Genomic DNA, 22,571 nt, shown 5'->3' with positions numbered 1-22,571 from the left:
TTTATTTATTTATTTGTCAGAGAGAGAGAGAGGGAGAGAGAGCAAGCACAGGTAGACAGAATGGCAGGCAGAGGCAGAGGAAGAAGCAGGCTCCCTGATGGGCAAGGAGCCCGATGTGGGACTCGATCCCAGGACGCTGGGATCATGACCTGAGCGGAAGGCAGCTGCTTAACCAACTGAGCCACCCAGGCGTCCCGGTAGAGGCTTTTTTTAGAAGGATTTATTTATTTGCAGGGGGAGCTTGTGAGCAGGTGGTGGGAGGAGCAGAGGGAGAGGAAGAGAGAGAATCTCAAGGAGACTCCCCACTGAGCAGGGACACCCCCCCCCCCCGCCGCCCCCACCGCAGGGCTCAATCCCAGGACCCTGAGATCATGACCTGAGCCGAAATCAAGAGTCAGACACTTAACCGACCGAGCCACCCAGGCGCCGCTCCATTGGTAGAGCCTTTTAATGGCCATATGACATCATCTTCTGAATATTTATTGATAACTACCCTAATCATACCTGTATTAAAGGGAGGGCAGAGGGTAGGAAAAACCATCCCCCAGGATGTAAAAATCGGAACCACCGGGTTTGTACTAGTGACTGGGAAACCCCGAGAAAATAGATGCAGTGTTACCTCCTTCTCACTGCAGTGAAGGGCTGATAGGTTTGCAAGTGCCTCTGCTCCCTCCCACTCTCTCTCTAATTGTGGGAGCCTCGTCTGAAAAGAAAGCAGTGAGAGTGGTCCCCATTTTTATCTCAAAGATTATAGCTCTTATGGCCCTTTTAATTGAGTTGTTCTCTTCTGGGGAAGGAATTCCTTCCAGACTCCTTGGTTTTTCAATTAAGTTTTCTTTGCTCTGGGCACTACCTTTCAGTGTTAGTACAAGGTCACTGCCAGGTAGACCCTGCCCTTCTGTCTTCGTCCAGCACTGATGACTCCAGGGATAGCCTGAACCGTGAACGGAAGCTGTCTCTTTGTGTTTCAGGTTAGTTTTTCCCAAAACCAGTGCTCCTTGGGGAAATTGCTGGACAAGGCTCTTGATTTTATTTGGCTATTTCCAAAATCAAACCTTTCTCACGGCGCAAGGATTTTCTACCTTGGGACTTATTTTAAAGAGTGGCATTCCTTTTAAAGTTAATTTCAAAAGAGAAGATACCAAAACTGGGGGGGGGGGCAATGATTGTAGTGTTCAAGCAAGTACATTTCATCCCAGAGGGTAAGTTCAAGGGCACAAAACTTACCTGGGAATGTAGATCCATTTTAATTGTGTTGTGTTGTAGGAGCATTTCAGACAATGAGACTGTTTGGCATTTGGAGGCGTGATTTCTCCTCATTTCCAAGTTGTCAGGGTAAAGGACTCTGTCCCCCTGAGTGTGCAGACTCACTCTAGGAAAGTTCTACATGCTCTCAGATGTTTTAACCAACAGCATGTAGACAGTATTTCTAAATCATGTTACCAGCTTGTCCTGGTTTAGAAATGTATTTCTTCAAAGATGTCATCTTAAAACCATGTCCAGTTTTTCAGTAGTTAAGAACTATTCAGGCTTCTTAACTCATCGAACAAATATTCTCCAGTCATCGCTTTTATTTTCTTAGTTGCATTCCCTCAGACAGCTGCCCAGCCCCTTGCTCATCCAACCAGTGTCACCTCCCCACGTCACTGCTCTTCCACGCCTGGCCGGACTCGCCCTGTTGCCTCTGCCTTCCTTGGAAATGCGCTTTCTGGCTTTGCCTCTCGTGGCATTGTTTTTGCCCAGGACCTCCTTAGCCTCCACAACCAGGAATCTCTGCGCCAGGGATTACTAGGCTCACCAGTCTGATGGTAATCCCAGGAAAATGAAAACGATGAGACAGCTGGTGGGGAACAGACAGCTGACCCCATGTCATCAGGCTTCCTCGGGGAAGCCTCGGGAACAGGGTGTCCCGTTGTCCATTCTTGACAGCAAGGGCCCGGCTGCCCGGCATTCTGGGCAAATATTCCTCCTGACCCAGAGTTGGGGGCCTTGCTGACAACTCCGGGAAACTTGGCAGGTCTAAATGCATCTTCACGAGGGCTGCCCATAAATCATGGACCTGCTTTATAAAATGTGGTGCTTACCACGGTGACACGGCTTACTCATGATCTGAAATCAAGGTTCCCGACACAGCCTGAGCTGTCAAGTCTTTTGTTAACTGGCTGCAGCACAGCAGGACTTTGTTGGTTTGTGTTTTTTGTTTTGTTTTGTTTGTTTGTTTTTTGGTTTTTGTGGGTTGGTTTTGTCTGTTTGTTGTTGTTGTTGTGTTTGTTTGTTTGTTTTTGTCACTGACCGGTCTCCAAAGAATGAACATTAAGTTTCTGAGTTTGGGGAATTTTTTTCCCCCATGTCGCTCCATGCCCATCCCTGGATGGAAGATAAAATGTGAAGGGATGAGGAAGCAACTGTGCTCGGTGTTGAGGCCAATGCCACATTCTGGTCCAAGACCGCCATATTTTCAGGGGCTCAGACTTCCAGAAAAGAACAATGTCATAATTGTAGGCCTGAAATTATTCTGTACAAATTATGACAAATCACAACTATAGTATGTTCTAGATCTGCCCCAACTGAAACTTATATGTAAAATCTTAGGCAAATGAAATAGCTAATTTATAAGAGCTTGGATAAGTTGTATGTATTGTTCATGTCTCCTTTTTTAAAAAAGATTTTTATTTATTTGACAGACAGAGACAGTGAGTGGGAGCACAGCAGGGGGAATGGGAGAGGGAGAAACAGGCTTCCCACTGAGCAGGGAGCCCAATGTAGGGCTGGATCCCAGGACCCTGGAATTGTAACCTGAGCGGAAGGCAGGCACTTAATGACTGAGCCACCTAGGTGCTCCCTTCATGTCTCATTTTTTTAAAATCTCTACCTTTTTTTTTTTTTTAACTTGAGATATAATATACATAAAGTATCCATTGGAACTAGAATGTTTCTTTTTTCTCTTGATGAATTTCCACAATGAGAAGTAAGGAAGGAAAGACATTTAGTGTACACCAAAGTCAGCCTATTGGAAACTATTTAATCAAAGTATTTACTTGACAATGTTCTACTTCCTTGTTAATTTCACATAGGTGAGTGTCCCATTTTGGAGGGGTTAGGAAAAACAAAGTAGCCCTTTGTGTTGGTCTCTTCCAAAGAGCTGAGAATGAAAATACCAACAGAAATTGTCCTTCTCAAAGGACAAAAGTATTAGGGGGCGATCTGCTCCAAGTATGTAGGAATTTTTATATTATTTTAAGGGTCCCATCATAAAAAGATTATTTCACTTCTTATTGCATTTCCAGATATCCTTAGGGAAGAAGGTATATAGTAATTAGTTTTTTGTTGATGTTGTTGTTTTGGGTTTTTTTTTTTTTTTTAAGTTTTGGAACTCTACCTTTAAAATTAGATTTACAGTTTTACAGTGTTAACATACTTTTAAGGTAGAATTGAGCTTCTATGACAGTAAAGTGGGTGACATTTTATCCATGTTAAAATCTGTTTATATTCTTTTTAACCCAATGACCTAGGTAGTAATAAACCTAGGATTGAGGCATGGATTTTGTATCCTTAACTAGCTAAGAGTTGTTAAATAAAATTACATAATGGAACAAAACAAACACAAACTCCCAAAAGACTACTCCTTTTGTCCAACTGATACGGTAATAACAGAATTCTCTTTGTAACCAAAGAATAGTTCCTGGGCCTTTATGACTCCATCCGAAGGGAGCCTAACACCCCTAGGTTATTTATTATAAACAGCAAAGGAGCTTATATCACAGTCCAGTAAGGTGGCCCAGCAGCCACATTTACCTATTGAAGTTCAAATTAATTAAAATATGTGTTAAAATCCAATGCCATTTTTAAGTACCCAATAGGGTCCTGTGTCTACTGGCTACCATACTGGGCAGTGCAGATACAAAACACTTCGAACAGGAACAATACCAATCTTAAAGAGCTTGTAAAAAAATTTTATTTCTTGTGTTTTAATTTTTTTCATGTAAAAAATGGCAAAATGTCACCAAGATCCTACAATATTTAAAAGATTTCTGAACTGGCTGCTAGAGCCTGTCAAAATACCGGGAGCTGATATGGCAGTTCTCAAAACTTCCACAGCGTTGGGGGCTATTAAGGACTCTTTGGAGACAATAATATTTAGCATTTAGCGCTCCTGAGACTAGGTGTTCCAACAGACTGAAAGGGAAATTAAATGTGTGCCAAGGGTGTTCAGCGGTTTTCCTAGGACCCGCATCATTCTAATGTTTAAATCCTAGAGTTCTACATAGCATTGCTTTAATTTATATTATACTTTAGTATTTGTATACTAATACACATACTAATAAGTATACTTTAGTATTTGTTGTATTAGAAATCATGCAGCTTGGTAATGGAATCATTAATGTCACATAGGGTTATCATGAATGGTACATTTCCAAGACATAACACAAAGTATTTGTCCCGTTATAAGCAGGGGACTCTCCTTAGAGCCTCTGGGGTTCTCTCTCCTCCTTCTGCTCCTGTAGGAAAGGTTTAGAGAAACTTCCTATCGTAGGCTTTTCTGCTACTTGTCAGCTAGGTTTTGCACAGCAGAATGTAGCTCAGGCCCCAGGAGAGCTTCAGGAAAAAAGTGAAGGAAGAAGGTCGCTGTCTGCTGCTATAGTGGTGGTTCTCCGTCACCCACATCCGCCTCTCTGGGGAGGTTGTTAGAAACTCAGGCTCTCGGGCTCGCTCCAGACCCCTGCATCAGATCTAGATCTTCTAGACCGGGGGCTTTAAACTAGCAACCACCTTCAGAATTGTTAAAACAGCCCTGGGCCCCTGTCCCAGAGCCTCCAATTCAATTAGGGTGGGCCGGTGCTGACCGTGGTGGGACCACACTCGGAAAACCAGTGCTCTGGGGAGAACTTGTTCGCCTATGTGGTTGCACATGGGAATCACCTGGAGAGCTTCCTAAAAGCCTGCTTCTGAGTCCCACCTCCAGAGATTGTGTGAATGGCTAAGGTATAGCCTGGATACTGAGATTTTTTTAAAAAGCTCCCCACTCATGATAATACACAGTCAGGTTCGAGAAGCCCGGCCTGTGCATTTCTTGCTCAGAACTTCTACTGGGATGGAAGCGGCACTGGAAGTAAGCAGCTCCCTTCTGACGATTCTGGCAGAGGCCAGAAGGTATCTCAGGCTCAGGAGGAGCTCTCGGGTTCTATCAAGCTTCTGCACCCATATAATCCTCACATAAACCCAGCCCTATTGCCAAAGACTTGGGACCGGCCTTATTAACTGTTCCTTTATTCTGCAAATATCCATGGTACCTCTACCATGAATCAGGCCTTACTGTAGTTTCTAGAAACACCTTAGTGAACAAAGCTTTGGTAGTTCCATTTTCCTTTTACTCCTAATGTTAAATTCAAACTAATTTCTTCAGTGGTATTAAAGGGAAACTAGAGCTGGACAGTAAAGTGGTGAACACAGATTTTATTCAGGGGGAAAAAAAATTCCCTAGTAGAAGAAAAGAGACCTCGGTAGTGAACTAGGCTCTATCCTTACTTCAACAAGGAAAAGTGGGATTTGTGGCCAAGGGTCAGGGTAGAGTCAATGGGGAGAAAATTGCTAAGAGGAAACATCTGGGCAGGGGGCTCTGATTAAATCTCTGTCACAGGATTCTTGCTGAGAAGGCACTTGATGGTTGGGGCGGGTGGAGGGGCATGAGGAACCCTGTGGGACCTGCAGGGTGATCCCCCAGCAGAGCACGGGGGCCTCTGGGTAAACTGCCTCAGCGGGATTCTTGCTAAAACCAGATAACTCAAGAGATGAGCACAGAAACTCCCCAAACCAGGGGCTAATGGAGTAGAGAGTTCAAAGGAGCATGACTAGAGAAAATCTTTGTCAGTGCACTTATATAAAATATACAGAAATAGGTAGAATACACATGTCGCATATAATGCATACACACGCACCCACACACATAGTCTTTCGTCACTCTATCTCCTCTTATCCTACTGTCCTTAATAAAGGATTTTTATTTTACTCGACTCACTCCCTTGGATCTTCCCATGAACCAGACATCCAGATAACATTTGGAATGCGCTGTGTGTGCTGATGGCGGTGCCCAGGCTGTTCATTTACCAATGGTCATTCCAAAATGGGTGGAGAGGCAGCGCTCAAGCTTCTGATGGACGGCGTTTGTTGCGTCTCTCTCCCCCTTCCCGCCACCTTACCCCTGCCTCCTTCCCACTCCGTTCCCACCCCTAATTTCAAAACCTTCCTTCCCAGTTTCTCTCAGCGCCCAGTCCTACCCGCTTTTCACACGAGCCTGCTCTCAAAAACCTTTCTGCTCCTCCGGGAAAGCCTGGAAGACCCCAGACCCCCTGCCCAGGAGTATCTGACAATGCAGTGTTTTCATTCGGATGCAAATTTGTCTCTGGACAAGATTCAAGGAAAGTGCTTTCCCCTCCAGCCGTCTCACCAGTCCACCCCAGCCCTTCTTGTCTTTTGTGTTCTTGTAAATAAATGAGAGGCAACTGGCTTTCAGTTTGAAGACACAGCTGCAGGGGGCTCTTAAAAGCCAGCTAGAGAGAGAGAGAGAGAGAGAGAGAGATGCCGAAAGATTTGTTGCCCACCGTTAAAATCTAGAAAAAGGAAGCTTTTTTAGTCTTTTATTTGCAATTGCTCTGATTCCTCTAGAAATGCTTTATTTATTTATTTTTTAAATAATTTAAGACCAAGGGTATTTATTTTGACTTGGTATTTTTCCCTCCTTTTAACCTTTCTGGTCCCAAAAGAAGAATCACCACAATAGCAACAGAATAAACTCTGAGAAGTAGGTTATTCTTGATGTTCTCCAGATAAGTATGCAACTTAGCCCATTTTGGAGGTAGACACTGTATCCAGTGACATGACCGTGGGGGTGGGGCGGGGGATTTGGCGCCTCGAAGTCTCATCAGAACGAGCGGATCCTGACTGCCTTCAAGCAGATCCCCGTGGCCCTAGGGGTGGCCTTTTAAAACCCCGAGGTGCCTAATGCGATGCCTCTGCTATTCCAGAAACGCCTTAGCTATGCAAGCAGAACACTGTCCCGCTCCCAGACGTGATTCCCGCCCCGCTGTCGGCCGGCCCGCGCCGGCCAGGGGTCCCTCCTGGAGGAAGAGACCGGGCGCGAGAAGGTCGCGGGGCCGCCTTCGTCCTGCGTCCCGCTCCCGCGCGCGGTGCCGCCGAGCGCCCGAGGTGCCCCCTCCCTGGCCGGGGGGCCGGGCCGCGCGGGGAAAGGTTGCGGGGGGCGGGGGAGGGAGGAGGCGGGGGGCTTTGCTTCCCGCTGGCTGAGCGCGCGTGTCCTCTCCTCTCCCGCGCACAGGGCACGACGAGCCGCGCGGCGCACCTGGCGGGGCCCGAGCCCGCGCCGCCGCCGCCGCCGCCGCCGCCGCGGGAGCCGTTCGCGCCCAGCCTGGGCAGCGCCTTCCACCTGCCCGACGCGCCGCCGGCCGCCGCCGCCGCCGCGCTCTACTACTCCAGCTCCACGCTGCCCGCGCCGCCGCGCGGGGGCTCCCCGCTGGCCGCGCCGCAGGGCGGCTCGCCCACCAAGCTGCAGCGCGGCGGCTCGGCCCCCGAGGGCGCCGCCTACGCCGCGCCGCGCGGCTCCTCGCCCAAGCAGTCGCCCAGCCGCCTGGCCAAGTCCTACAGCACCAGCTCGCCCATCAACATCGTCGTGTCCTCGGCCGGCCTGTCCCCGGTCCGCGTGACCTCGCCCCCCACCGTGCAGTCCACCATCTCCTCCTCGCCCATCCACCAGCTGAGCTCCACCATCGGCACGTACGCCACCCTATCGCCCACCAAGCGCCTGGTCCACGCGTCCGAGCAGTACAGCAAGCACTCGCAGGAGCTGTATGCCACGGCCACCCTCCAGAGGCCGGGCAGCCTGGCAGGTAACCGGCTCGCCGGGCACTTTCCGCGGCTTCGCCCGCGGGGGCGGGGGGAGGAGGCGGGAGGGGACGCGACCCGGGCGCTCCGTAGGGGAGCGTGCGGGACGCCGCGGACCGCGGGCCCTGAGCCGCTCTCGAGTTGGGCGTGTCTGCGGGCCGGGGTGCCGCATCCGCAGTACGTGGGGAGAGCCAGGGCGTCCCTAGGCTACGTTAGTGTCTAGACTAAAATATGCCCGTTACTTCTTTGAGAAGTAATGCAGTCTCAAACTAACGGCCTCTCAGTGTCTCTCTCGTGCCCCAATCCGAAGTCTAAGACATCCATAAAATTAAGTCAAGTTTAACAAAGACCCACGCAGACCTGTTGATGATATCCCGAAGAAGAGCAAAGCAAATAAAAACTGCAGAATCTCTGTGATCACCTGTAGTTACCCACATGCCTTTGTAGAAAAATGGGAGAGTTTTCCCAAAGCAGCCATTCAGTTTACATAGATTTGCAGTGTAGTGAAAAAGTAACCAATGATTGCTTGCCTTGAATTGGTACTACTTTGTTATGGCTCTAATTTCTTCAAAATTTTTAAAAATATTTTGTCTAAATTTAGTTACTGGGAGAAGCAAAGGACTCCCCCATACCCGTTGCATTTACATAGTTTCAAACAAGGGGGGAAAGTAACCATAAGGAAGTCCTTGAACTTGTTACCTGCTTACTATAGGGAAGAAGGGGTTGGGCTGTGATAAGAAACCTGCTTTTCTCTGCCAGTTGGGAAGAGGTGACATTTCTGTGGTCCTTAAGCCCATCAAACACCAGGCTGAGCTGGGGATTCTCTGCTGGTATCACCATCTGCTCAAGCAAGCCACTGTGATCGAAAGACTAATGTTTTGTCTCCTAAAGCACCTGACAACGAACCCATATTTATTGTTGATTTTTTTTTCCTCTTATGAAAGTATTTGGTAATTGTGTCACTCTAGTAACAGATGCTGTGCTCATATGTTTCCTTTCTTGACATAAATAGATGACTGAAGATAAATAGGATTTAAAAAAAAAAAAAAGGAACTTGTTGCATACAAGAGGCAGGTGTCCAAAGGCTGCTGTAATTCAGCACAGTAATTGCCAGTGTGGACCGGCCTGTTGTAACAGGACGCAGGCTGGAATTCCACTGCCGCCAAATTAAGCTAGCTGTGTTTTACTGAAATGGAAATATTCTCTCTCAGACTCTTTAAGAGAGTTTTGGAGGTAGCTGATCATTAATGCCGACCCAGCGGCTGAACCAAAGTTAAGGACTGGGGATTAGCAGTCTGGACGGCAGAGGTGGCTAGGAGACACGCAGGGAAACTTGGTGTATGTAAGTTTGGAAACACTGTTTCATGCACTTGTAAAATAAGTTACTAGATCAGGCAAGGAGTGGGGAGCCAACCTCAGAGCTTGTAGGGGACTGAAACCGCCCTCCTTGCCCTTCTCAGTGGCCACAGAGGGCAGATCCCGAGTCCCAGAGGGCCCTGTGGCTTGCCAACAGCCCTTTCATTTCGTGCGCAAACCTGGGGAAAGAAACCAAGAGTTTAGCTTCCAGCTCTTTCTCCTGCTGATTATATGTCCTAACCACGTGCTTGCTCCCCTCAATTGTCTTTGTGAAAATACGGAGTATGGATCTGTTGGAGAGTTTGGGGAGTGTGAATGGGGCAGAAGGAAAGCCTCGCTGCTCTTTACATCACTGAATTTAGGAAGAGGTTTTAAAAGTAAATATGTGGTGAAAATCGCTTATCCTCTGTAAAATCTTGAATGAATGTTTGAGAGTTTGATGTCGGGGTGTGTGTGTTTGGGGATAGGAAGGTGCTGGCCAGAGAGAGAAGCACTTCCCCGAGCTCCCGACAATTCCTTGTGCCTTCTCTTGTCTCTGCACTTTCAGGTGTTCCTCAGATTTTCTGACCATATTTCATCATGCTACCTGGTAGGGGGAAAAAAAATCAACGTGCCATGGAGGATTCTTAATTTTAGAGCTACAATGAACGTTTTAATGTTTGAGTTATTTGTTCCAAATGCATGCTTTTAAATATGCATTTAAAGGTTTTTCTCATGCAAATTGTTGCTAATGGTTTTTGAGTTTAAAATTACTCTGTAACTCCTCATAAATTCTTGAGTGGCAGAAGATCCTATTGCCCCTTTAGAAATTAGAAAACGATGGCCCAGGAAAGGTATGGGGACAGACTCTAACATTTGCAAGAAATCAGGAATAGTGGAGTTTGGGGACCCCACCCCTAATCTGCGTGCCTGATACCATTCCAGGCATCGGAAAGGTTGGGGCCACCCGGTTTGCTAATCGAAAACACAATTGAAGTCAAGGCTGAAAAATAGCTTTTGGGTGTTTGGGGTTGTGATTTTGGAGATTGGTCACTGATAACTACGAAGTACAAATATGGGCTACAAAGTAACTTTCACTATTGAATGAGTTCGTTCATTTAATAATAATTCAGCACCTCTTGCGTTCCGGCACTGATGTAGACCCTGGAGATACAGCAGTGACCAATACCAACCCAACTGCTTGGCCTCATTTCAAATGGAGAAGACAGAAAATCAGCAAGATAAGTAGTTTTGGTAGAATGGCCAGGGAACTCTGTAATGAGAAGGTGACTTTTGAGTCTGTCATGAAGGAAGTGAGGGAGCTGACCATATTAATACCTGGGGAACCGCATGCTGAACAGAAGGACTAGCAAGTTCGAAGGCTGGTAAAGGCAGATAATGTTGATATGTTTGTAGAACAGCAAAGAGTCCAGTGGGGATGGATCAGAGAGAAGGAGGGCAAAGAAATGACATGAGGTCAGCCAACAGAGCAGCCCGGTGGGAGTGAGAGGGAGAGCCTCGGAAGTCTTTTTTTTTTTTTTTTTAAGATTTTTTATTTATTTAACAGAGAGAGAGAGAGATCACAAGCAGGCAGAGAGGCAGGCAGAGAGAGAGGGGGAAGCAGGCTCCCTGCCGAGCAGAGAGCCCGATGTGAGGCTCGATCCCAGGACCCTGAGATCATGACCTGAGTCGAGGCAGAGGCTTAACTCACTGAGCCACCCAGGCACCCCAAGCCTCAGAAGTCTTGTTGAAGAGTCTTTGTGGAAGAGTTTCAGTGAAGGATGGCAGGGGAAACCTCCCAAAGGCAGAGGGATGGGAGGTGAGGATGGGGGGATGGGGCGAGACTGGTCCACAAAACCGGGGGAAGAGGAAAACTGGAGACTTGAAAAATGTGCACACTCTTTCCAAGCAGTTTTTATTGCTTAGCTACAATCGTCTCCAGAGATTCAAGGTTCTATCTGAGGATTTCAAACCATCAGTTGTAGGAGCACTTGGTAAAGAACATTCCCCTCCATTTTCCACTAGATCTTCCCAGTGGCCAAACTTCATAAAGTGCGGGCAGAAATCTGGGAGTTCTAGCTGTCTGGGAAAATACCAAATTCAGATTAAACCTGGAAAAGTGTGATTTCTCAGCTGTTAGGTCATCAGGATGTGAAGCCGTCTTAAAATGTTTTCTTTCTACCTCCTCCTTTTCCTCCTTGGTAGGTCTTTTCATCATACAGTGGTGCCCGAGTGGAAATCCCGCTCTGCCTTGTCCACGGTGTGCATAACACACCTTCTTGAAGTTGTTCTCCCATCTAGGGGATCACAGTAATGTCTCTTTGTCTAATTTAGACGTAAATAAGGTAGCATGCAGAAGGTACTAGCACATTACCAGCCTCAGTAAAAGTCAATTTGTTTTATTTAATAATACTGCCATGCTAACTGGGATGTGTACGGAAGAAGACATTCATTTTTGCTTCAGACACAAAGGAGATCTTTTGAGTCTGAAAACGTATCCATGTCTGTGCTGGACAAACATGGATGAGAGATCATCTTTGCCCTCAAGAGTCCTGGTTTCAGAACAGACATGAATGGACAATCTTACCCCCTGTGCTGGGATCCAGTAGATGTGGGCTCTGGGGGACCCTCCTACAGGGACATCTTACAGTGGTGTCAGATGTGGGCTGTGGATGCCTCCTTGATGTGGTAGCTCCAGAGCTGAGTGGTATGGACGGAATGAGTGTGGAATGGTAGCTGGAACCAAGTTCAAGAGTAGAGAAGGTGGTGAGGGAGGGGTAAGGAGGGAGATGGGTAGAGAGTGCCAGCAGATCAGGGTTTCCTGTGCCAGAAATGGATGGTAGAGGTCATGGGGGAGAGGGTGCGGGGTTGGGGCGGGGATGGGGGAGTAGAGAGTAGAGGAGATGAGTAGAGTAGTAAAAGGCGTGTAATTTCGCCCCTCCCTCAGACAGCTGACATGATCCTGTTTGCACGTTAAAAATTCCATTCCGGGAACTGAGTGGAGGGTAGATTTACAAGAAGCAGGCAGGGAAACACTTGGGAAGGCATTGGAGTAGCCCATCCCTGCTCCTGGGGCTAGTTGTAGCAACTCCTCCTGCCCCCCACCCCCCATCCCCTCCACACACCTGTTTTGCAATGTGGCTGTTCAATAATCATGACTTACAACTGGTAGAGGAAGAAAGCTAAATAAACAGCATAACTAGTTCTTACATCTCTCCCTTGACAGATAGGTTGCTTAATTTTTTTTTTCTTTTTGAGAGTTTAAGAGTTAAATTTATTCCCTTAGTGCATGATGAATAAAAGTATGTTTTTAAAAACCCCATACTGCCGTATGGGCATTGTGTTGGACACTTTGCAAACTGTATCTCGTGGTTTCCAACCACTTAAGGAGGAAGGTGTGATTTTTGCCGCATCCTACAGATTTGGAAACTGAGGCTTTTCGGTAAGAAATTCCTTACCTGGAGTTACTTGGCTTCGAAATGAGGGGGATGTAATTTGAACCTAGATCACTTTTGAGTCCAGCTTCTCTAAACTCTTAAATGTGCATGATACAGGGGTAGAGGCAGTGTATTTTTTTGTTATCAAAGAGAAACACCAAGAATATTGAAATACAGTGCCAGTTTTTAACTTATTTAAGTAACTAGCGATTTTGAAGGAAGCAAAAAATATCTCAACAATGTGTCAATATCCTGTTCAATATGACTTTACCAGTACCTGTTTTTTTGTTCTCTTTTGTAAAGGAAACAGCATGAGACTTTCATTTTCTGCTTTAGAGTAAAATTAATCCTATTAGAAGGAGAAATCTGAGTTGTAAATACATATTAAAGTTAAGTCAAACCTCAGACGCTTATTTTCAGGCAAAAAAATGAAATGAATTAAAGGCAAATTCTTAACCAGTGATTACAGTCAAAATTGGCTTCATAGGGACAAGAGTTTGGTCAAGGCATGTCCATCTCTGACCTCTGCCAAATGGACTTAAACTGAGTATTTAGAGTCTCACATACTAGATAGAGATCCCAAATGCCGAATATTTGGTGATTTCCGCTCCATTCTTCGGCTTGTTAATGAAGCCGGGTGCACCTGTTGTAAGAAAGGGAGAAGCCTCACCCAATTCCATGTAAAAGCTTTGCAGGTTCCGCTGTCAGGTTTCAGAGGAAACTGGAATTCTACCCAAATAATGAGCAAGTTTGTTTAACACACAACCCTGGGGGCGTGGGCCGAATGCAACACAGTGTCTGGCTGCCACTGCTCCTTTCAGTCGCATTTCCTGGAGGTGATCTTTCCCTGACAGTGGACAATCATTCCATCAGTTTTTGTGAACTTTCTGCTCACCTGTAAGTAAAATAAAAATTTCTAGTTTAGATTTACTAATTTGAATGTGATCAGCCTGTGATATAAGTCAACACTTTAATCTTCTTTCAAGGGCGGCAACGGCTAGTTTTCAACCAGCACTTCCTGGTGGGGTGGGGTTGGACATAGACCTCCCTGGGGTCTCCTCCTCAGTCTCAGAAGTTCCAGGGCATTCCCTGCTGGCCATGCCCCTCAGGCGCAGCTTCTTCCTCAGAAGTTCTGGCTCTCCAAGCCCAGTCCGAGCTGTGTTCTAGACGAGCACCTAATATAGTCTCTCTCCTGCCTCCCAACCATCCTCCCCTGCCTCCGCCAACAAGGTGATTGTTCCATCAGCTGTTTGGCCTTTAGAGTTCTGGAACCTGTTTTTACAAGCAGGGAACTCACACCCCAGTGGTCTCGTGGAAGCCCGCTGTTTCCACACTTTCCCTCAGAGTGCACGGAGATGAAAATGTCTTCAGCAAATGTCCTCTGTACTTGTGGACCCCTGCCTCCATCTTCCTAGAGCTCAGGATGGACAGAAATGGTGATCAGACAGTCTTCATAAAGTCACTCTTGTTTCGGCGTCTGATTTCCGTCCTCTCTACGTCCACGCCAAAGTGGCAGCAAGGGAGACTGTCATTTTAGCATCCCATTATAATAAGTTAGTGGCTGGACCTGGAACTAAGTGTTTGGGATGCTGGGTGCCCCAAAAGGCCTACCTGATGTCTTTTCTTTTGATCCACAGAAACTAATACCTTCCCTTCCCACCACATGGCAGCCTTGTTAGTTAAAGCGGGGCAAACAGGTCTTTTTTGTACCTTTGTAGGAAAGTGACAACTTTATGTAGAATTCTAACAAAGCCTCTCCAGTATCACCGACACTTATATGACTTTAATTAGGAAAATATAAATTAAAAAATGAGACTGAGTCTTGGACAGTGGTTCAGGATGGCACACTCTGTCCATGCATTGGGCTCCCCTCTGTCCAGACCCTCAGAAAAAAAAAAAAAAAAAAAAAGTACAAAATTACAATGGGTAAGCCCTAAGAGACACAAAAACACAGCAAAATAGATAGGAGTGATGAGCAATTAAAACAGAATTTTCTCCCAAGAATCAGCTCTGTCATCATGGCGGTCTTCTGTGAGTTCTTAGACAGGCTCAGTTGTCAGAGTTGAGCTGGGATCTGGGGAGAGACATGGGGCTAACGATGGAGGGATTCACTGGAAGTCGGTGCTTGCCCCAACTTGAAGTCAGCTTCTTCCTCCCACTCACATACCCTCTCTGCTACCAAGATGGTGACCCTGCGGCCAGTGCTTACTCGAAGGGAAGCACAGGCGTGGTCTCCTGAAGAAACTGGACAAACTGAGAAAGTTAGGCTCTGGCTTGGCTGCGGGTGGCCTAGACGAAGTTTGAATTACACAGGCATGTGGACGGTGTGCTGGAACAAGCCTGGGCTGCCCTTCACCCCCTCATGCTCAAGGAAGGACGCCAACCCTCCCCGTCATGAATTCTAACTCAGGGTTGTTTAGTGGGGAATACTTCCATTTATGTTGTAGTAGGAGAAACAACGGCCTGTTTTTTCTTTCTGAAATATGATAAATTAGTAGGGATTACTGAGGAGTTGGGGGGAATTAGTGACATGAAAAAAAAAGAAATAGGAAAATGAACCACCTCTCAGAAGAAACACATAATTTACAGAACAAAAGAGATTAAAGGAAACAAGGAAAAACTTTAGAATCGGTACTGAGAAGGATTTAAGAAGATTTTGTGTTTGTTAAATAAGAACTGGCTGATACATGAGAGGATCAAAGAACAAGAAAATCTTTATAGGCTGCAAAAATATCACTTCCCAAATAAAACATTTGATAGAATGAGTGGGAAATAGTCAAGGAAATCGAGTCCTCCGAAGGTAGCCATATCGGCAAGGAGACAGAAGCTCTGAGAGTAATGCAATGATAATGCACACAAGACACAGCCAAGAAATCTAACACTGGAGCCCCAGAAAGAGAATGGAGGGAAGCAAGCTACCCAAGAAGTAACACGGCCACCGTTCCTCAGGGCTGAGGGACCTGTACCTTCACAGGAAACGCTCTCCTGCTCAGAATAGGACATTTCCCCATTCTATGCCATGAAATTTCAAAGCCCCAACATAAACACCCTAAGGCCACTGGAGGTTAATAAAACAGATGCCTCCAGATTTGCATTAGCAACACTGGTGGAGGGGGAGGAGTAAAGAACAACCAGGTGATGCCCTTAAAGTTCTGAGCAAAAGTTATTTTTAACCTGAAATCTATACCTAGATTTACCCATCTAAATTATCCAACTAAAGGCAGAATCAAATGTTTTCAGTCTTGCTGGTACCGATAAAATGGATTTCCTATGCCCCTTTCCTGGAACGTTGCAGCATTCGGTGGATGTGTCCCAGGTGAATAAGGGCATAAAACGCGAGAACACGGTGCCCAGGAAACAGTGCATGCTGACCAGCAGGGTGTTGCGGAGAAGTCTGGGGGCGTGCGGGGCGGGGAGGACATAGCTGGGCAGTAAGCTAGCAAACAAGGAAAGGTGGGACCTGCCACCTACACGTTGACAGTTGTGAATGTTGGCCTAAGTCCCAAAGAGTCTGGGTAATTTTAGTATCTGAGGGCTGAACGAGTGAAAGAACGAGGAAGAATAATGAGTGTAATTGCAGATGAGGAAAGAAGAATTGCTCTTGCATTGCTTTGGGTTCTACAAATCCAGGAGGCGATGGTTAAGAGCATGGTTGAGGCCAGGCAGACGTGTGTGTCTGTTACTAGTTGGTTCCATAAGTTACCTTAGATAGTTGAGTTCAATTCAACAAGTCTTTCCTGAGTGCCTGTTTTGTGCTGAGTGTTCTAGGTGGTGGACACACGTCTGTAAACAACAGGCGTAAACCTTGGAGGTATGGTCTACTGTGGGTCGGATATCCTATAGTATGAAGAGTCATGGGGAAAAAGAGTAGGGATGTCGGAGGGTGGGGCAGGTGGGAACCTCTCCATGATAGGGTGTCTATTGAGCAAACCCTTGAAGCAGTGAGATAGGAAGCTATGTGTGTATCTGGAGAGGAATGGCCCAGGCAGAGGGAACAGCTAGTGCAAAGGTCCTGAGCTGAAATCATGCTTGGCCTGTTTGGGGAACAAAATGGGCCCTCTCTGAGATTGTGTATCCTTCAGTGGGGATAACAGTACTGAAGGGATAACAGTACTATGACAATTACACAAGACATCACAAGGATCATATAAGATGGAGCACTTCCTACCACTTGTTCATTAACACGCCCACATTAAAGGACTCAGTGGATTTTAACTATTGTTACTGTGGACAACCATGGCACCAGCCAAGCTCTACTGGAATGTCAGATGTAAATAAGATGGAAGTGATCATTTCAGGGGTCTTTTAGGACTGGAAGGAGGGTAGGAGTGCCATTAGTTCCAAAGTAGCTTATATAATACTATGTCATTGTGATACGAGCTAGGGGAGAGGCCCGAGGCCTGGAGCATCCCAAAAGGCACATCCTAATGGGGAGATCAGGAAAGGAAACAATTATTGGTGGAGGCAGCATCTGAGGTTGGGTTGAACAGAACACCGCTGTGACAGATGCAAACACAAGAGACCTATAGCTTGGGAGGGTCGGGTCTCAGTTATGAATGAGCTGTCCAGTGGTGATGAGTCCTGGTGGCTTTAAGGTCAGGCGTGGGCACTGACGGCATGCCGGCTGCACACTGTCTAGCGTCTGCTCTCCTGCATTCCCTCGGAGAAGGTCTGACCACATTGGGGAGGCATTGGGGAGCTAGTGACAGCTTTCCTGAGAAGGATTTCTTTATCCCACTTTTAAAAAAATCTTTTTATCATTTTTCTGAAAATTTTATTTATCTATCTATCTATCTATCTATTTGAGAGAGAAAAAGCATGAGAAGGAGGAAGGGCAGAGGGAGGAGCAGACTCTCCGCTGAGCAGGGAACGTGATGCTGGACTTGACCCCAGGACCCTGAGATCATCACCTGAGCCAAAGGCGGCTGCTTAACTGACTGAGCTGCCCAGGAGCCCTCACTTTTTTTTTTTTTTTTTTTTAAATAAGGGGTCATGAGACATTTTTTGAAAGCATAAATTATCTGGAAGGCCCTGTAAGCTTCTTTTCACTTGAGGTCAAGGATCCCAGAAGCCTGCACGTGGACATTTGAGACATTGATTGGAGGCAGGATGAGGGTGTGGGGGAAGTTTGAAGAGAAGCAGATTAAAATGGGACCAGTTCTGCTCCCCCCGCCCCTGAAGTGGACCAACTCACGGGCAATTCCCTTCTCCCTCTTTGAGAACCAGACCAGGCTACGTGCCACCAAAAGCTTTGCTGGTCCTGAACCCTGAGAATCCATCTCGTTTCCTCAGCACTGCAGATCGGAGAGGTGGCAAGCAGAAACGGGTGTCTACCGGGCAGCCACTTTGAGATCTACTGTGCCATCGGGGAGGGGAACGACAGAATGCGAGGAGACTATGTGTGGAGACGCACACAGAGTAATTAGGTCTGGAAGCCAGAACACAGGTGTACTGTTCGCTCTTGGCCATGCCCACTGTGCTTTCCTGTCCGGGTCCCCAGGACTCAGCCATGGGGAGAGCCTGGCGGATGTCCCACCCGGGGTGAGGGGTTTCTCCTGCTCTCCAGGCTCCGTGCTGCTGAACTTCAAATCAGCAGGACAATGGAGGTAAAATATTCCTGGGTCAGTTTTCATTGATTACTCCTTTTAGGTTCCAGGTGTCGGTTAATTTGAGCAAACGGACATCCGTGCTCGCCACTCACTTCACATGGGAGCACCAGTTGGATGGTGCATGTTAACGGAGAGGTCTACCTTAATAAACACAATGCCTTTCAGTATTTATTTTCTTTTTATCTAAGCAACCGGGATTATGTGGAGACCAGCTATTTTAGTAGATGTACAAATAGCCTTAAATAATTAATAACTTAAACATCTCTCAAAACGCAGTTTGCTGCCAAGGCTACATCAAAATCCCTCCTGCCACTGTATTTAACTAAGGTGCATTTTGCAGTTGTTAAGAATTTGCCCTGTATTTACTTCATGTATATATGTTCTAATACCTACCATTTTTGCTGATCATATTTTGCATATTAAAAATAGGACAAAATTACTATATGTACACTTATACACTTATATATTTATATACTATAAATACACTTATGTATTTATAGATACATGTAAAATTTTGCATTTCTCGTGGAATAACACGACATACCTGGAATCTCTAAAGCCTGATCCCACATGCGTTTGTACGTGTTTATTGTGGTGCTGGGTATTGCCGAAGAACTGATTTTGATACGAAGCAGAAAATACCCTGAATTCCCTTGCAGTCCAGGCGGAGCATTTGAATCGTGGGCCTGTGGGCTCTCCGAGGGAAGCTAATGAGACCCTGCGTGTTTCAGAGCTCCTCAGCAAGCCTCTTCTAGTAGGTGTTCAACAAATGCATTTCTCAAGATTTTAGTTTTAAGTGACCTCTCCACCCAACTTGGGGCTCGAACTTACAACTCCAAGATCAAGGATCATGTGCTCTACTCACTGAGCGCCCCCCTCCCCCCGCCCAGGAACCCTTCCACAGATATTTTTGACTGACCACCGTCCGGTGCAGGTGTTACATCCCACTGATAACCGGAAGTCGTCCGTAGCCTAGAGAGGAGCACAGCAATTCCAAGTTCTCAGGATGAGGGAGCCATTAAAAACGTACCAACCACTGCCAGAGAGACTCGGTTCAATGCCTCTCAAACATCGTTAAGATAAAATGTCTGTTTCCTCATCTCTGAGTTTCCCAACTCTTTAGAAAGTGGCTTCCTCGATCTTTTAGGCGGTGGGTTGCTGCACTCACAGAGGCAGGGACAGCAGTTCGTGGAATGTCACAGGCCAACCTATAGAGCAAGCAGCTCTGTACACAGCTCTCGAGAAGAGATCATAAAAAACAGATTACGGGGGCGCCTGGGTGGCTCAGTGGGTTAGGGCCTCTGCCTTCGGCTCAGGTCATTATCTCAGGGTCCTGGGATCGAGCCCCACATCGGGCTCTCTGCTCAGCGGGGAACCTGCTTCCTCCTCTCTCTGCCTGCCTCTCTGCCTACTTGTGATCTCTGTCTGTCAAATAAATAAATAGAATCTTTAAAAAAAAAAAACAACAGATTATGCCTATTCTGTGGGGTCTGTATACTGAGGACCTGGCCAGGATCCTGCAGGTAGAGAAACTTGGGAACCCAAAGAAAACTCTTTAATTATTTTGGTTGAGTGGACTTTAGTGGTCCCTCAAATTTCTGCTTGCTCTATAAGTATCTTCAAATAAATCTGATAGCATTGATTTTTGTCCTGTTGGGCTTCCTAGATGGTATCTGGGCACACAGGTGCTGTGCCGTGACAGAGGTCCCTTGCCCACAATGAATCTTAGCTGTTGTCTGCATTTCCTGGTGTTTCTGACTTCAGCCTTTCAGCTCCCCTAGAATGGACTGACAATGTGATAAAGTCAAAACCTCCTTTACAAGATAAGCTTCCCTTTAATAACTGATGCAGAAAAGGGAAGTCTGTATACATTTCTCTTTAGAATGAAGAAAATACACACACACACACACACACACACACACACACAGGTACTCGGGTCTTACACTCATACACTCAGCTGGTTAGAAGCATATCATACTACGGTCCCTCCATGACTGAACCAATTAGTCGGTCATTGTTGACATGACCACAAACAGTCCCCGTCACCTTGACAGCCTTCTAGCAAATACATAGTATTTGTTTTGCACTGCATGAGTCAACACAGATCCATTTCTTTACTGGGAAAGCATTACCTACATCACTACCAAGCCATACGAATTGGTGGTGCAGTCGTAACTTCTTTGGATAGAGAGAATGGGTGAGAAATAGGGTAGGAGAATTATAACTACATAGAGGTCTCATCAGAGTTGCCTTGTATGAGAGAATTAATTTTTTAATAAATGGAACGGTATTCCAGTGATAATTATGCATATAGAATGTAGTTACTGATTAGATTCTAAAACACACAATTATTAAAGCTTTTAACCAGAAAAGAATGAAGAAAAATTTTTAATCCTCCTTAAAACTATTTATTATACAACAGAACGTCTCTTCTCAGACTCTCTTCTTACCTGCCAAATATTATGTCAAGTAAAATGAGAAAATTAAATAAAGTGTTGATTCAAGGGACTTAAAAAATGTAAATATAGAGCATGAGTAATCTGTGAAGCAGTCTACTTTCATCCCCCCCCCCCATAAATTATGTTGAAAGTCAATGGTATCTTCTTCTGGAATTACCAGCAGAGCCTCTTTGTGGGTGTTAGTCAGATACATAAAGGAGTAGGAGAATGATACAGGAAGAATACATTTTAACTTTGCATTATAAAAGCTAAATAATCTCTGGAAAGGAATTTGTACAGCCTCTCTGTGGTATAGCTAATTCAATCTGATTAAAAAAAAAAAAAAAAAAGACCTGAGTTTGAGATGCTGAGATGCTAAACAGCTTAGTTCATGTACATTACAAAATATTTAAACCACTTAATGAAGACAACTACTTAAGCCCACTTTTGTCTGATAAAGCCTTTCTCCTTGTCTATGCATTGAGAGTTCCTCCTGTGCCCTTCGATGTGCACATACAACAAACAATGAAAACTCTGCTTCAGTTCTGAAGACTTGTGGTCTTTAGAAGCCAAAGTTAGTCTGTCTGTCCTGCTTTGCATCTCAACAAAAAAAGATGGGTCAGGAGCACCTTGTTTTGGCTCCTTTCCATGGAAATATCCATCGTTACCCATAGTAATTAGGTCCTGAAGCCAGACCACAGATGTACTGTTCGTGTATTGCACTGATGGGGTATTGAGAAGCAGCTGTCGAGAAATAAAATGACACTCATTGAATTTTATCTGCCTTGTTGATAGAGAAGAGCATCTATGTGAATATGAGACTGGCCATTAAAAACTCTGGCAAGTGACTAATTAATAAAGCACCAAATCATAGACCGCTCCGCATCACTAGTTAATTAGGACAATAGGTAGCCATGCGTCCGGCTGCTGTCAGTTCCACCCAGAACAGGGCTTTCACTCTCAGGGTGGAGATATAGTTAGATGCAAATTTTAAACAGGAGACCCCCTCCGGGGTAAAATTAGCATTCACAGATTAAACTTGTTTACAAGTTAATGTCAGAAGACTTTAATTACAAGTCTGAAGGCAAATTACCGTTGCCCTTCTATACAAAGGTGTTACAATTCACAGTTCACCCCTGCTAATTTCTTATCTGCTATGTGTCTGCTGAGGACTTGAGGTGTCCAGGTGGAGTGTTTCTGGATGTCATTCTATCAACTTCTTCCCAAACGTCTCTTACTGGGATCGTTGTGGTTACAGGGAAGTTACTGTCAGAAAGATTTCTCAGTGCTCACAGGATTTGTGATTGTCACTGCAAGGGCCCCAGGCTCACCAGAGGTAGGAAATCCGGCATCCCCCAGCCCCAGTGTCCCTGCCCAGACATCACATGGCGTTCAACCGAAAGACATTTTCTGAGGACCCACAGAAGTGAGAGGAATGGGAGAGGCAGGAAATGCCCTGCAGGATGTGCGTGTCTGTAGTCTGTGAACTTGGCAGGGGGTGGCTTTCCTGCAAAGTTCAGAAACTCCACCTCCCTCCAAGAGGGGTTACTCCCTCCCGCCACATTCAAGAATGGATACTTCTATGAATGTTTTAAATCTCCAGCCTTAGGGACTCTGCTGAAGACCAAATCTTGACATGCATTCTTCAAGACCCCAAACCTGGCCCCAAATCTACCAGCTCTGACCCTGACCATCGAGAGCTAGAGCCCTTCCTAGAGACACCTAGGAAGGGTTTGAGCCCTTTCGGTCTCTGGGCTCATCCCCTCAGGTCCTACTTCAGAAGTCTGGAGTGGATCCCCAGCAGCAGTACTGTTAAAAAGCCTTCCAGGTGAATGCCACGTATGTCCTCCCAGGGTTGA

At 46.0% G+C, this 22,571-nt stretch overlaps 1 protein-coding gene across 1 annotated transcript in view; it reads left to right on the top strand.

Moving 5' to 3' along the window:
* Positions 1-22,571, top strand: part of LOC111153440 (catenin delta 2) — a 1,010,962-nt gene that overhangs the window by 609,204 nt on the left and 379,187 nt on the right. Inside the window, exon 7 of the mRNA XM_022512459.1 lies at positions 7,331-7,898. Within this exon, the coding sequence (XP_022368167.1) occupies positions 7,331-7,898 (568 nt within the window). The remainder of the gene's footprint in view (positions 1-7,330; positions 7,899-22,571) is intronic.

The sequence above is a fragment of the Enhydra lutris genome, unplaced genomic scaffold (genome assembly GCF_002288905.1).
Source record: "Enhydra lutris kenyoni isolate GAN:26980312 unplaced genomic scaffold, ASM228890v2 scaffoldscaffold32, whole genome shotgun sequence".
NCBI lineage: Eukaryota > Metazoa > Chordata > Mammalia > Carnivora > Mustelidae > Enhydra > Enhydra lutris.
This window is presented reverse-complemented; position numbering and strand designations above follow the sequence as displayed.